Source organism: Arvicola amphibius, chromosome 3 (genome assembly GCF_903992535.2).
Source record: "Arvicola amphibius chromosome 3, mArvAmp1.2, whole genome shotgun sequence".
Taxonomy (NCBI): domain Eukaryota; kingdom Metazoa; phylum Chordata; class Mammalia; order Rodentia; family Cricetidae; genus Arvicola; species Arvicola amphibius.
Genome location: NC_052049.1, coordinates 95,374,718 through 95,391,291, shown reverse-complemented (window position 1 = coordinate 95,391,291; position 16,574 = coordinate 95,374,718). Strand labels below are relative to the sequence as shown.

The 16,574-nt window shown below is 40.4% G+C and overlaps 1 protein-coding gene across 1 annotated transcript in view; it reads left to right on the top strand.

Annotated features, from left to right (window-relative positions):
* Acad8 (acyl-CoA dehydrogenase family member 8) overlaps nt 1–16,574 on the top strand; it is a 32,770-nt gene that overhangs the window by 2,457 nt on the left and 13,739 nt on the right. The window contains exon 2 of the mRNA XM_038322152.2: nt 9,997–10,097. Coding sequence (XP_038178080.2) covers nt 9,997–10,097 — 101 coding nt within the window. The remainder of the gene's footprint in view (nt 1–9,996; nt 10,098–16,574) is intronic.

Below are 16,574 nucleotides of genomic sequence, written 5' to 3'. Positions count from 1 at the left end.
TGCCTCTGGCCCCATTTTGTTGTTTGTTGTTTAGTGAGTTTACTGTAACAGTTTTTTTTCCTCCTAGTACCATGAGTTGGATCCAGGTACTAGAAGGGAAAAAAAAACAAGCTAGGTAAGGCATTAGCACTCAGCTGTATTCTTCCTCCTTCTGCAGATAAGCGTTAAACTATGTTCTGTAGCAGCATTGTACAAGAAAGCATGAAAAAAAATGGCCTGTCAACCCTCCCATAAGAAAACCATGATTTTTTTTCTTTTTTCTTTTTTTTTCTTTTGTCCCATGCCTTATTCCTAAGAGTGATACCCTCAGGTTTCTGCTCTGGGTCTCTTAGGGAAGCGTTCTCTAGAATCCTAATAACTTTTAGTTTCTGAGTTCCACCCCCACCCCATTTGATACAGAGTCTTATTGTATAGTTCTGAGTATTCTGGAACTCTCTATGTAGGTTCCATGGGCCTCAGACTCACAGAAAGGCACCTGCCTTTGCCCCCTGGGTGTGGGATTAAAGGTGTGAACCACCATGCTTGACTTACCTTTTTACTAAGAGTGATGCCCACGTCTTCCCCAGAGGAACAGACTTTGCCACCAACACTAACGTGCTTTTCCCAGGACTGGGCCTAGCTAGCAGGCTCCAAAGTAATTCATTGTCAAGAGTGGCTTGGACTTTTTCTTTAAGTCTGCATCCATACCACCCCAGATGTCCCCATCTTAGGTATTCGTCAGTATCATAATGACCAAAGTTTTTTTAGATGAAAGGCCATACCTTAAAACATAACTACGGGGTAGCTGCATGTTCTCCCCTCTCCTCCCCACCCGCCCCCACCATCACCACATCCTTGCCTTTTACTGGGTCTCTGAGTGTAGGCATGTACTCACTCCTTCCTGTAGTTTCCACACCTGAGTCAGTTGTTCTCACAGTAGAAGAGAAATGGGTATGAGCAGTGTAGGCCTGCCTGATCTGCTCCAGGTTGCTGGGTCTGCTTCCCTGGTCTGGCTCTTGGAATTTGTTCTGTCTTTGTTTCAAGTCTTAGAAGGTCACTGCTGGGGCTGGAGAGATGGCTCAGAGGTTAAGAGCAATGGCTGTTCTTCCAGAGGTCCTGAGTTCAATTCCCAGCAACCACATGGTGGCTCACAACCATCTATGAGATCTGGTGCCCTCTTCTGGCCTGCAGGCATACACACAGACAGAACATTGTATACATAATAAATAATTTAAAAAAAATAAAAAAAACAGGTCACTGCTTTCCACTAGAGTTTTGCCTGAGTTCTTTGCTTTCAGTGTCTGCCCTGTCTCTGTTGAAATCTGCTTCATTTTAGAGACTAGCTAGTTGGTAAACAATTCTGCTTTCCAATTCAGTCCTACCTTCCTTACCGAATGTGGTCTTTGGGGATGAATGTAAAAGTCACTGTGTTTCCCCGCTAGGGGCCAGGTTCCTTACATCAGTGTCGCTCTGTTCCTCTGGTGAGATGCCTTTATAGTGTAGCCTTTGTAAGTCTAGGAGTGCCTAGAAAATTTCCCCATTCGTCTGTCGTACTTGTCTCTCATCCTCACTTTCCCAATTTATTCTCCTAAGATCCACTTATCTCAGTCAAAGGAATAAAACGGTTACCCAAAGTCATATCACTAGTGGCTAGGACGGGAACCTTCCTGTCTTTAGAGTTCAACTTCTCTGTTGGGGCTTTAACGGTGTTTCAGCATAAGAAAGCTTTATTTTTAAAAAAAAAAAAAAATCAGTGTTATCCACGAGTTGTATGGCCATATTATTCCATTGCTTCCTTAGTTGGAAAGCATGCCAAAGTACACAGATTATGATTTCTCAATTTGATGTTGTAAGATGAGTACATTGGTACAAATAGTGGCTGCTGCCAGATACGCAGAGATTGGGTGGGGACTTTTTCCAAGGTATTTATGCAGAAAAGCTGGGGCAGCCCATCAGGAAACATGCCATTTGAGGGCTTTTGTGTTTTTTTTTAGTGATGCTGAGCTTGAAAAGGGACATCAGTGGGGCAACCCTTTGCTTTGGATTGTATCCCCAGCCCTTCATTTAAAGAAAGATTGGATTTATGAAGAAGAGGAGATAAACATTTTTTTAAATTTATTTATTAAAAATTTCCGCCTCCTCCCCGCCTCCCATTTACCCCCCTCCCTCCTCCACACCCCCTCCCTCTTCTGTCCAGAGAGCAGTAAGGGTTCCCTGCCCTGTGGGAAGTCCAAGTTCCTCCCCCCTCGATCCAGGTCTAGGAAGGTGAGCATCCAAACAGGCCAGGCCCCCCCCAAGGCAGTATGTGTAGTAGGGTCCAAATCCCGTGTCATTGCCCTTGGCTTCTCAGCAGCCCTCATTGTCAGCCATGTTCAGGGAGACCGGTTTTATCTCATGCTTTTTCAGTCCCAGTCCCGCTGGGCTTGGTAAGCTCTGAATGGATCAGCCCCACCATCTCAGTGGGTGGGAGCACTCCTCGCAGTCCAGACTTCCTTGCTCACGTTTTCCCTCCTTCTGCTCCTCATTTGGACCTTGGGCGCTCAGTTCGGTCCACCAATGTGTGGCTCTGTCTTTATCTCCATCCATTGCCAGATGAAGGTTCTCTCACGGTCCTGACTTTCTTTCTCATGTTCTCCCTCCTTCTGCTCTTCGTCAGGACCTTGGGAACTCAGTCCGGTGCTCCAATGTGGGGCTCTGTCTCTAGCTCCATCCATCTCCAGATGAAGATTCTATGGTGATATGTGCCATGGACCGCCTCTCGTGGAGACCACCGACCGCGGGAGAACAGGGGTGAAGGCTAGGAGAAATCAGGAATCGGCGAGGAAATGACAGACAGACACACTCAATAAGGTTGAATATGCTGCTGCAAATTTACTGAAGTTCAAGCATCAGCTTTATAGGATTACAGAAGGAAGTTGGCAAACGAAAAGCTTAACATGAGAAGAATGATTACAGGCAATAATATAAAGCTTTATATGAGAAAAATGATTACGGACAATTGATTGTTTCCAGTATGTCTTGTGGTTAGGGCCAGGTGGGCAGAGCTCTTCTTTGAAATCCGTCTCACACCATTAACCAACTACTTTCTCATAGCCCTAAATCATATCTGTTCTCATGGTAACCCAAAACACCATTCTTTAGGGTTTTACTCCCAAGTCTTGCTGCGATAGTGAATAATTGGTTTCTTAATGTCAAGAATAGCCTGCCTTTCTCTCTTATCTAAGATGCATCTGGGGTTTCTCATTCTGGCTAGCCTCCCCTATCATGAGCTCCTTTTGTTCTAGGGTATCCATAAGTTTTCCCAGAGAGCGAGCCAGAGTCCAATATGCCTCAGTAGTTTGATTATTATTATTGGTAATATCCTGGAACATCTTGATCTGCTGGCAAGATAAAGAACTACACAGAATACAGAAACAAAGAACAGAAAAGCTCAATACAGCGCCAGGGCAAAGAAGACAAGTTTGCTGATCCGGAATCATGACTGTGGCTGATTGCCAGGGAACCGCCTGGGGCTCAGCTCCTGGGAGCGCAGACCCCAACCCTTCAGCGTCGTTCCACCTTAGCGGCATTTTCCTGCTACACAGGCGTGACAGCCGTGGGCGTAGCAGATATGCAAGATAATCATCAGTATGGCTATCGGATCTGGCCTTTTCCGACTCCCTCTCCTCAGCTGCCCACGGAACTAGCTGGGGGCATCTCACTAGATACCTGGGAACCCCTCTAGAGTCAAGTCTCTTAATAATCCTAAAATGGCTCCCTTAATTAGGATATATGCTTCCCTGCTCCCATATCCACCCTTCCTATATCCCAAGCATCCCATTCCCCAAGGTCTCCCTATCCTCCCCTTCACGCTTTGCTCTCCCCATCTCCCCTTGCCCCAACCCACCCCACCCCCAAGATCCCAATTTTTGCCCAGCAAACTTGTCTGCTTCCAATATCCAGGAGGATAACTATATGTTTTTCTTTGCTTTCGCCTTGTTATTGTCTTCAAGGATCACAAATTATAGGCTCGATGTCATTTATTTATGGCTAAAAACCGATTATGAGTGAGTACATCCCATGTTCATCTTTTTGGGTCTGGGTTACCTCACTCAGAATAGTGTTTTCTATTTCCATTCATTTGCATGCAAAATTCAAGATGTCATTGATTTTTACCGCTGAGTAGTACTCTAATATGTATATATTCCACAGTTTCTTCATCCATTCTTCCACTGAAAGGTATCTAGGTTGTTTCCAGGTTCTGGCTATTACAAATAATGCTGCTTTGAACATAGTTGAACGAATGTTTTTGTAGTATGATTGGGCATCTCTTGGGTATATTCCCAAGAGTGGAACTGCTGGGTCCTGGGTTAGGTTGATCCCGAATTTCCTGAGAAATCGCCATACTGCTTTCCAAAGTGGTTGCACAAGTGTGCATTCCCACCAGTAGTGGATGAGAGTACCCCTTACCCCACAACCTCTCCAGCAAAGGCTATCATTGGTGTTTTTGATTTTAGCCAATCTGACAGGTGTTAGATGGTATCTCAAAGTTGTTTTGATTTGCATTTCCCTGATAGCTAAGGAGGTTGAGCATGACCTTAAGTGTCTTTTGGCCATTTGGATTTCTTCTGTTGAGAATTCTCTGTTCAGTTCAGAGCCCCATTTTTTAAATGGGTTAATTAGTATTTTGAAGTCTAGTCTCTTGAGTTTCTTATATATTTTAGAGATCAGACCTTTGTCAGTTGCAGGGTTGGTGAAGATCTTTTCCCAGTCAGTGGGCTGCCTTTGTGTCTTAGTGACAGTGTCCTTTGCTTTACAGAAGCTGCTCAGCTTCAGTCCCGTTTATTCAATGTTGCCCTTAATGTCTGTGCTGCTGGGGTTATATGTAAGCAACGGTCTCCTGTGCCCATATGTTGTAGAGTACTTCCTACTTTCTCCTCTATCAGGCTCAGTGTGTTCAGATTAATATTGAGGTCTTTAATCCATTTGGACTTGAGTTTTGTGCATGGTGATAGATATGGATCTACTTTCATTCTTCTACAGGTTTACATCAAGTTATGCCAGCACCATTTGTTGAAGATGCCCTCTTTCTTCCATTGTGTACTTTTGGCTCCTTTATCAAAAATCAGTTGTTCATAGGTTTGTGGTTTAAGATCCGGGTCTTCTATTCGATTCCATTGGTCAACTTCTCTGTTTTTATGCCAATACCAAGCTGTTTTCAATACTGTAGCTCTGTAATAGAGTTTGAAGTCAGGGATGGTAATGCCTCCAGAAGTTTCTTTATTGTATAAGATTATTTTGGCTATCCTGGGTTTCTTGTTTTTCCATATAAAGTTGATTATTGTCCTCTCAAGATCTGTGAAGAATTTTGTTGGGATCTTGATGGGGATTGCATTGAATCTATAGATTGCTTTTGGTAGAATTGCCATTTTTACTATGTTAATCCTCCCAATCCACGAGCAAGGGAGATCCTTCCATTTTCTGGTATCCTCTACAATTTCTTTCTTCAGAGCATTGAAGTTCTTGTCAAATAAATCCTTCACTTCCTTGGTTAGAGTTACCCCAAGATATTTTATGCTATTTGTGGCTATCGTGAAAGGTGATACTTCTCTGATTTCCCTCTCTGCTTCCTTATCTTTTGTGTATAGGAAGGCAACTGATTTTTTGGAGTTGATCTTGTATCCTGCCACGTTACTGAAGGAGTTTATCAGCTGTAGGAGTTCTTTGGTGGAGTTTTTCGGGTCGCTTATGTACACTATCATATCATCTGCAAATAACGAAAGTTTAACTTCTTCCTTTATAATTCGAATCCCCTTGATCCCCTTATGTTGTCTTATTGCTATTGCTAGAACCTCAAGCACCATATTGAAGAGATAAGGAGAGAGTGGACAGCCTTGTTGTGTTCCTGAATTTAGTGGGATGGCCTTGAGTTTCTCTCCACTTAATTTGATGTTGCTGTAAATAGCCTTTATTATATTTAGGAATGACTCTTGTATCCCTAATCTCTCCAAGACCTTTATCATAAAGGGGTGTTGAATTTTGTCAAATGCTTTTTCAGCATCTAATGAGATGATCATATGGTTTTTATCCTTCAGTTTATTTATATAATGGATTACATTGATGGATTTTCGTATGTTGAACCAGCCCTGCATCTCTGGGATGAAGCCTACTTGATCTTAGTGGATAATTTTTCTAATGTGTTCTTGGATTCGGTTTGCCAGTATTTTATTGAGAATTTTTGCATCAATGTTCATGAGATTGGCCTGTAATTCTCTTTCTTGGTTGAGTCTTTGTGCGGTTTAGGTATCAGGGTAACTATAGCCTCATGAAAGGAATTTGGCAATGACTCTTCTGTTTCTATATTATGAAATACCTTAAGGAGTATAGGTATTAGGTCTTCTTGGAAGTTCTGGTAGAATTCTGCATTGAACCCATCAGGTCCTGGGCTCTTTTTGGTAGGGAGGTTTCTGATAACAGTTTCCAATTCTTCGCGACTAACAGGACTATTTAGATTGTTCACCTGGTCCTGGTTTAACTTTGGTATGTGGTACTTATCTAAAAAACTGTCCATTTCTTTTACATTTTCCAATTTTGTGGCATAAAGGCTTTTGTAGTAAGATCTAATGATTCTCTGAATTTCCTCTGTGTCTGTGGTTATGTCCCCCTTTTCATTTCTGATCTTATTAATTTGCTTGTTCTCTCTCTGCCGTTTGATTAGTTTGGCTAGGGGTTTGTCAATCTTATTGATTTTCTCCAAGAACCAGCTTTTTGCTTCATTGATTATTTGGATTGTTCTCTGTGTTTCTATTTTGTTGATTTCTGCCCTCAGTTTGATTATTTCCAGTCTTCTACTCCTCCTAGGTGAGTCTGCTTCTTTTTTTTCTAGAGCTTTCAGGTGTGTTGTTAAGTCTCCAATGAGTGCTTTCTCCGTTTTCTTTAAGTGGGCACTTAGTGCTATGAACTTTCTTCTTAGCACTGCTTTCATTGTGTCCCATAGGTTTGAGTATGTTGTGTCTTTGTTTTCATTAAATTCAAGAAAGCCTTTAATTTCTTTCTTTATTTCTTCCTTGACCCAGGTGTGGTTCAGTAGTTGACTGTTCAGTTTCCATTGTAGGCTTTCTGGGGGTAGCATTGTTGTTGAATTCTAATTTTAATCCATGGTGATCCGATAAGACACAGGTAGTTACTAATATTTTTTGTAACTGTGGAAGCTTGCTTTGTTACCGAGTATATGGTCAATTTTCGAAAAGGTTCCATGAGCCGCAGAGAAGAAGGTATATTCTTTCCTCTTTGGGTGGAATGTTCTATAGATGTCTGTTAAGTCCATTTGGTTCATTACCTCCATTAAGTCTTTTAATTCTCTGTTAGGTTTCTGTCTGATTGACCTGTCCATTGGTGAGAGAGGAGTGTTGAAGTCTCCTACTATTAATGTGTGTGGTTTGATGGCTGCCTTGAGTTCTAGTAATTTTTCTTTTACATAAGTGGGTGCTTTTATATTAGGGGCATAGATATTCAGGATTGAGACTTCATTCTGATGGATTGTTCCTGTTATGAGTATAAAGTGTCCTTTTCCATCTCTTCTGATTGATTTTAGTTTGAAGTCAACTTTGTTAGAAATTAGTATGGCCACACCCGCTTGTTTCTTAGGACCATTTGCTTGATAAACCTTTTCCCAACCCTTTACTCTGAGTAGATGTCTGTCTTTGTGGTTGAGATGTGTTTCTTGTAAACAGCAGAATGTTGGATCCTGTTTTTGCATCCAATCTCTTAGCCTCTGCCTTTTTATAGGTGAATTGAGTCCATTGATATTCAGTGATATTAATGACCAGTGGTTGTTAACTCCTGTCATTTTTTTTTCTGGTAGTAGAGTTTGTGTGTTATCCTTCTTTGAGTTGTGCTGGTGAAAGATCGCTAGATGTCTGAGTTATTGTGGGCATTGTTGGACTCCTTGGTTAGTGATTTTTCTTCTATTACTTTCTGCAAGGCTGGATTTGTGGCTACGTATTGTTTAAATCTGTTTTTGTCCTGGAATATCTTGTTTTCTCCATCGATGGTGAATGCAAGCTTTGCTGAGTATAGTAGTCTAGGCTTGCATCCATGTTCCCTTAGTGTCTGTAGCACATCTATCCAAGCTCTTCTGGCTTTCATGGTTTCCATTGAGAAGTCAGGTGTAATTCTGATAGGTTTCCCTTTATATGTTACTTGACCTTTTTCCTTTGCAGCTCTTAATATCTGTTCTTTATTCTGTATGTTTTGTGTTTTGATTATTATATGGTGTGGGGATGCTTTGTTTTGATCCAGTCTATTCTGTGTTCTGTAGGCTTCTTATACCTTTATAGGAACATCCTTCTTTAGGTTGGGGAAGTTTTCTTCTATAATTTTGTTGAATATATTTTCTGGGCCTTTGAGTTGCAATTCTTCTCCTTCTTCTACCCCAATTATTCTTAGGTTTGGTCTTTTCATGGTGTCCCAGATTTCCTGGATGTTTTGTGTTAAGAATTTGTTGGATTTGTTTTGTTCTTTAAGCTGTGAGTTTATTTCCTCTATAGTATCTTCAGAGTCCGAGATTCTTTCTTCCATCTCTTGTATTCAGTTGGAAATCCTTGTCTCTGAAGTTTCTGTTCGTTTACTCAGAATTTCCATTTCCAGTCTTCCCTCGGATTGTGTTTTCTTCATTACCCCATTTCATTTTTCAGGTCTTGTACTGTTTCCCTTACCTGTTTGATTGCTTTTTCTTGTTTTTCTTGTTTTTCTTGGGTATCTTTGAGAGATTTATTTATTTCATCTACCTTTTTGTTTGTCATCTCCATTTCTTTATGGCAGTTTTTTACCTCCTGTTTAAGGTCCTCTATTATTTTCATAAAATACTGTTTAAGGTCGGTTTCTTCTATATCTTCTGGAGTAGGGTGTTCAATTCTTGTTGTTTCGGGATGTCTGGATTCTGGTGATGTCATGTTGCCTTTCATGTTGTTGGAGGAGTTCTTGCATCAGCACCTGCCCATCTCTTCCTTCAAATGGAGCCGGGAGGTACTTGGTGTCTTAGACCAGTCTTTGCTGTGACTGAATCTGGTTGGATATCCTCAGTGCCTGAGCAGGAGCTGTTCCTTGCAGCACAATCTGAAGGAGCCTGCACTCCCTTGCAGGAATCCTCAGACCTGCCTAGAGGCCAGAGTCTGACCCCTTTGGGTGGATGGCCTTAGTACAGGAGTAGGACACTTGAATACACTAGGGAAGGCTTGGGAGAGGCAGGGACGTGAGAACCAAAGACAAGCCTGCAGCAGGAGCTGGGGGAGGGGAGTCTGTGCTCTCTTCCAGGGCAGTTTGCCCCAGGGTCGCATACACTCACCAGTCCAGATGGAACTCCACTGCACAGGTGGAGATAAACATTTTTGAAAAGGCAGTTGGTCCACTTGAATGAAAGGAAGAATGGTGGGTCAGCAAGCTGACTTCGTGGGGGTATTAGCACCTGCCATTGAGTCCCAAAAGTTGTCCTGTCCTCCACATACCCCTGCACACATACACATTCACACACTGAATACAGGAATACAATCACATTTTAAAAGGAGTCTCAATGGTGTTTCATGAGTTAGTATCTTTATGCATCCTGCTCTACCACTCTGATTCTTTTTGCATCTGGTTCTTCCCCACTGCTTTCCCTGAGGCCCCTACCTATTTGGGGCTATACCTTATCTTATATCGTGGAGGAAGAGATGTCTGGGAATTACCCTTAGGATAATGTGGGTATGTTTAAGTACTGGAATCATCCCTTTTCCACCCGGGAAACTAGTCATGATGCTAGCACTGGGGTCCTGGATGCCGGATGATTGTAAGTTTGAGGCCAGCCTAGACTAGAACATGACACCCTATCTAAAAACAGAAACAATGAAACACATAGTAGATAGCACTGTTCTCTTGCTGTTGAAGGATATGCCTAGGAAATCCTATAGTAGATCTGTCTTCTACTTTGAGGCATTCCTTGTCAGCAAAGCTCTTCTCTCATTCCATACTAGAATTGACTATATCTGGTCCTGTTCACAGCTTCCGTGGGACTAAATGAAGAACAGAAAGGATTTCAGAAAGTGGCCTTTGACTTCGCTGCTCGGGAAATGGCTCCCAATATGGCGGAGTGGGATCAGAAGGTAGGAGTCCTCTTGTTGCTAGATGTTCCGCAAATGCCTCGTGCAGTGGCTTATCTCTCCCTCTTTGTAGTCCTAACTTCTCGTGTCCTCCACTCACCAACCCTCACTGCAAGTGTGAAGACTGATGGTAGGTGTGCTGGAGAGCTTGATGGCAACTTGATGCCAGCTGGGGTCATCAGAGAGGAGGAGCCTATGTTACGGAAATGCCTCCATAAGATCTGGCTGTAGCCAAACCTATACGATGTTTTCTTTCTTTCTTTCTTTCTTTCTTTCTTTCTTTCTTTCTTTCTTTCTTTCTTTCTTTCTTTCTCTCTTCCTCCTCCTCCTCCTTCTCCTCCTCCTCCTCCTCTTTCTTCTTCTCTTTTTTATTGGCATTTATTAAGCTCTACATTTTTCTCTGTTCCCTTCCCTGCCTCTCCCCTCCCCTTCAATCCTCCCCGAAAGTCCCCGTACTCCCAGTTTACTCAGGAGATCTTGTCTTTTTCTACTTTCTACTTCCCATGTAGATTAGATCTATGTAAGTCTCTCTTAGTGTCCGCATTGTTGTCTAAGTTCTCTGGGATTGTGGTTTGTAGGCTGGCTTTCTTTGCTTTATGTTTAAAAACCCACCTATGAGTGAGTACATGTGATAATTGTTTTTCTGTGTCTGGGTTACCTCATTCAAAACAATGTTTTCTAGTTCCACCCATTTTCCTGCAAAATTCAAGCTGTCATTTTTTTTCTGCTGTATAGTACTCCATTGAGTAAATGTACCACATTTTCCTTATCCATTCTTCGGTTGAGGGTCATTTAGGTTGTTTCCAGGTTCTGGCTGTGATAAACAATGCTGCTATGAACATAGTTGAGCACATGTCCTTGTGGCACGATTGAGCATCCTTCGGATATGTACCCAAAAGTGGTATTATGGGTCTTGAGGAAGGTTGTTTCCTAATTTTCTGAGAAATCACCACACTGACATCCAACGGGTTTGTACCAGCTTGCATTCCCATCAGCAATACAGAAGTGTTCCCTTTTCTCCACAACCTCTCTGATAACTAAGGATATTGAACATTTCCTTAAGTGTTTTTCAGCCATTTTAGATTCCTCTGTTGAGAGTTCTCTGTTTAGGTCTGTACTCATTTTTATTGGATTATGTGATCTTTTGGTATCCAATTTCTTGAGTTCTTTGTATATTTTGGAGATCAGACCTCTGTCTGATGGGGGGGTTAGTGAAGATCTTTTCCCATTCTGTAGGCTGTCGTCTTGTTGACCATGTCCTTTGCTTTACAGAAGCTTTTCAGTTTCAGGAGGTCCCATTTATTAATTGTTTCTCTCAGTGTGTATGCTGCTAGGGTTCTATTTAGGAAGTGGTTCCTTATGCCAATGTGTTCAAGTGTACTTCCCACTTTCTCTTCTATAAGGTTCAGTGTGGCTAGCTTTATGTTGAGGTCTTTGATCCATTTGGATATGAGTTGTGTGCATGGTGATAGATATGGGTTTATTTTCATTCTTCTACATGTTGATATCCAATTATGCCAGTACTACTTGTTAAATATATTTTCTTTTTTCCATTTAATATTTTTTGCTTCTTTATCAAATATCAAGTGTGCAAAGATGTGTGGATTGATATCCACGTCTTTGATTCGGTTCCATAGGTCCTCCTGTCTGTTTTTATGCCAATACCAGACTGTTTTCAGTACTGTAGCTCTGTAGTAGAGTTTGAAGTCAGGGATTGTGATGCCTCCAGAAGTTCTTTTGTTGTACAGGATTGTTTTGGCTATCCTGGGTTTTTTGCTTTTCCAAATGAAGTTGAGTACCATTCTTTCAAGGTCTTTGAAGAATTTTGCTGGGATTTTGATAGGCATTGCATTGAATCTGTAGGTTACTTTGGGTAAGATTGCCCTTTTTACTATGCTAATTCTGCCTACCCAAGAGCCTGGGATATCTTTCTACTTTTTGGTGTATTCTTCAATTTCTTTCTTCAAAGATTTAAAATTCTTGTCATATGAGTCTTCCACCTGTTTGGTTAGAGTTTCTCTGAGATGTTTTATGCTGTCTGTGGCTACTGTGAAGGGTGTTGTTTCTCTGATTTCTTCCCCAGCCCTTTTATCATCTGTGGACAGGAGGGCTACTGATTTTTTTTGAGTTAATCTTGTATCCTGCTACATTGCTAAAAGTTTTTATGAGTTGTAGAAGTTCCTTGGTAGAATTTTTGGGATCACTTATGTAAACTATCATATCATCAGCAAACAGTGAGAGTTTGAATTCTTCTTTTCCAATTTGTATCCCCTTGATCTCCCTTTGGTGTCTTATTGCTCTAGCTAGGACCTCAAGAACTATATCGAATAGATATGGAGAGAGTGGACAACCTTGTCGTGTTCCTGATTTCAGTGGAATTGCTGTGAGTTTCTCTCCATATAGTTTGATGTTGGCTGTTGGCTTGCTGTATATTGCCTTTATTATGTTTAGGTATGTTCCTTGTATCCCTGCTCTCTCCAAGACCTTTATCATGAAGGGATGTTGTATTTTGTTAAAAGCTTTTTTCGGCAACTAATGAGATGATCATGTAGTTTTTATTTTTCAGCTTGATTATATGGTGGATTACATTGACAGATTTTTGTATGTTGAACCATCCCTGCATCTGTGGGATGATGGTTCTGATGTGTTCTTGGATTTGATTTGTCAGTATATTATTTAGTATTTTTGTACCAATGTTCATGAGTGAGATTGGTCTGTAATTCACTTTCTTAGTAATGTCTTTCTGTGGTTTGGGTATCATGGTAATTGTAGCCTCATAAAAAAGAGTTTGGCAATGTTCCTTCTGTTTCTTTTGTGTGGAATAATTTGAGGAGTATTGGTATTAGTTATTCTTTGAAAGTCTTGTAGAATTTTGAGCTGAAACCATCTGGTCCTGGGCTTTTTGGTTGGGAGACTTTTGATGACTATTTCTATTTCTTCAGCAGTTATAGGTCTGTTTAATTTGCTTATCTGGTCTTGATTTAATTTTGGTAAGTGATATTTATCCAGAAAGTTGTCCATTTCCTTTAAGTTTTCCATTTTTGTGGAGTACAGGTTTTCAAAATATGACTGATGATCCTCTGTATTTCCTCTGTGTCTGTTGTTATGCCCCCCCTTTTCATTTCTGATTTTATTAATTTGGATATTCTCTCTCTCTGCCTTTTGGTTAGTTTGGATAAAGGTTTGTCTATTTTGTTGATTTTTTTTCAAAGAACCAACTCTTTGTCTCATTGATTCTTTGTAATTTTTTTGTTTCTATTTTGTTGATTTCAGCTCTCAATTTGATTATTTCCTGCCATTTAGTTCTCTTAGGTGAGTTTGCTTCTTTTTGTTCCAAACTTTTCAAATGTTCTGTTAATTTACTATTGTGGGATTTTTTCCAGCTTTTTTATGTAGGCATTTAGTGCTATGAACTTGCCTCTTAACATTGCTTTCATTGTGTCCCATAAATTTGGGTATGTTGTGTGGTCATTTTCATTGAATTTTAGGAAGTCTTTAATTTCCCTCTTTATTTCTTCCTTTGATGATTCAGGTGATCACTGTTAATTCCATGTGTTTGTGGGTTTTCTGGAATTAGTATTGCTATTGACTTTTGGTTTTAAACCATGGTGATCTGATAAGGTACATTGGGTTATTCCAATTTTTTTTTTATTTGTTGAGGTTTGTTTTGTTACCGAGTATGTGGTCAATTTTTGAGATGGTTCCATGAGGTGCTGAGAAGAAGGTATATTATTTTCTATTTGAATGGAATATTCTGTAGATGTCTGTTAAGTCCATTTGGGTCATAACATCTGTTAGTTCTCTTATTTCTCTGTTCATTTTTTGTCTGATTAACCTGTCCAGTGGTGATACGGGAGTGTTGAAGTCTCCCACTATTAGTGTGTGGGGTTTAATGTATGATTTAAGCTTTAGAAATGTTTCTTTGACATATAAGGGTGCCCTTGTATTTGGGGCATAGATGTTCAGTATTGAAATTTCTCTTGGATTTTTCCTGTGACTAATATGAAATGTCCTTCTTTGTCTCTTTTGACTAATTTTAGCTTGAAGTCTATTTTGTTAGATATTAGGATAGCTACACCCACTTGTTTCTTAGGTCCATTTGATTGATATATTTTTTCCCAACCCTTTACTGCCACGGACCGCCTCTCGTGGAGACCACCGACCGCGGGAGAACAGGGGTGAAGGCTAGGAGAAATCAGGAATCGGCGAGGAAATGACAGACAGACACACTCAATAAGGTTGAATATGCTGCTGCAAATTTACTGAAGTTCAAGCATCAGCTTTATAGGATTACAGAAGGAAGTTGGCAAACAAAAAGCTTAACATGAGAAGAATGATTACAGGCAATAATTAAAAGCTTTATATGAGAAAAATGATTACGGACAATTGATTGTTTCCAGTATGTCTTGTGGTTAGGGCCAGGTGGGCAGAGCTCTTCTTTGAAATCTGTCTCACACCATTAACCAACTACTTTCTCATAGCCCTAAATCATATCTGTTCTCATGGTAACCCAAAACACCATTCTTTAGGGTTTTACTCCCAAGTCTTGCTGCGATAGTGAATAATTGGTTTCTTAATGTCAAGAATAGCCTGCCTTTCTCTCTTATCTAAGATGCACCTGGGGTTTCTCATTCTGGCTAGCCTCTCCTATCATGAGCTCTTTTTGTTCTAGGGTATCCATAAGTTTTCCCAGAGAGCGAGCCAGAGTCCAATATGCCTCAGTAGTTTGATTATTATTGGTAATATCCTGGAACATCTTGATCTGCTGGCAAGATAAAGAACTACACAGAATACAGAAACAAAGAACAGAAAGCTCAATAAGGCGTCAGGGCCAGCAAAGGCGAGTTTGCTGATCCAGAATCATGACTGTGGCTGATTGCCAGGGAACCACCTGGGGCTCAGCTCCTGGGAGCGCAGACCCCAACCCTTCAGCGTCGTTTCACCTTAGCGGCATTTTCCTGCTACACAGGCGTGACAGCCGTGGGCGTAGCACTTTACTCTGAATCGATGTCTGTCTTTTAGGTTGAGATGTGTTTCTTGTATGCAGAAGAAGGGTGGATTCTGTTTTCGTATCCAATCTGTTAGCCTGTGCCTTTTTATAGGTGAGTTGAGTCCATTTACATTAAGGGATATTAATGAGCAGTGGTTACTATCTCCTGTTGATTTAGTTTTCATTGTTGGTGATGTTAATTTGTGCATTTTTTTCTTCTTTGGAATTTGCTATTATAAGACCATTAATTGTCTGTGTTTTTGTTGAGACACAACATCTTCCTTGGGTTGGAGTTTTCCTTCTAGTATTTTGTGTAGGGTTGGGTTTGTGGCTAGGTTTTGGTGAAATCTATATTTGTCATGGAATATCTTGTTTTGTCCTCCTATGGTGATTGACTGTTTTGCTGGGTATAGTAGTCTGGGTTGGCATCCATGGTCTCTTAATGTCTGCATAATGCTTGACCATGACCTTCTGGCTTTCGTGGTCTCCAGTGAGTAATTCTGATATTCTACCTTTATATGTTACTTGGCCTTTATCTTTTACAGCTTGTAATATTCTTTTTTTTACTCTGTATGTTTAGTGTTTTGATTCTTATGTGGTGAGAGGACTTTTTTTTTTTTTGCTTCAGTCTATTTGGTGTTCTGTAAGCTTCTTATATCTTCATAGGCATATCTTTTTTTAGGTAGGGAAAGTTTTCTTCTATGATTTTGTTAAATAAATTTTCTGTGCCTCTGATTTGAACTTCTCTTTCTTCTATTTTGGCCTTTTTATGGTGTCCCATATTTCATGGATATTTTGGGTTAAACTTTTATGAGATTTAGTGTTTTCTTTAACTGATAAGTCTATTTCCTCTATTGTATCTTCAGTGCTTGAGATTCTCTCTTCCATTTCTTGTATTCTGCTGTTTATTGTTTGCGTTGGTGATTCCTGATCTTTTTCTCATGATTTCTGTTTCTATAATTCCTTCGGCTTGTGTTTTCTTTATTGTTTCTATTTCAGTTTTCAAGTCCTGGATAGTTTCTTTTATATGTTTGATTTCTTTTTCTTGGTTTTCTTTAAGTAATTTGCTGATATCTTCCAATTTTTTTTGTCTTTTCCCTCAATTTCTTTAAGGATATTTCTCATTTCATCTTTAAGAATTTCAAACATTCTCTTGAAGTTATTTTTTAGGTCATTTTCTTCTGGTTCATCCATATTTGGTTGTTCAGGTCTTACTTTTGTAGGGTCTTTAGGTTTTACTGGTATTGTGTTGCTCTTTGTGGTGTAGTGTGTGATCTTACCTTTTCTACTCATCTTTTCCTCTCATAGGTGTGGTTGGGGCTGATGAGATTCTGTTGAATCATCTTCTAGGTGCCAGTGAATCCGAAGCTCAGATGGTTGTTCCTCGTGGGACAGTCAGTGTCACCGTTCTAGTTTCCCTTTGGTTGCTCCGTGTTCCTGGAGATTGCTCAGCATTCCTGTGCTTTGCTCTGCTCCCTTGGAGTTTGCTG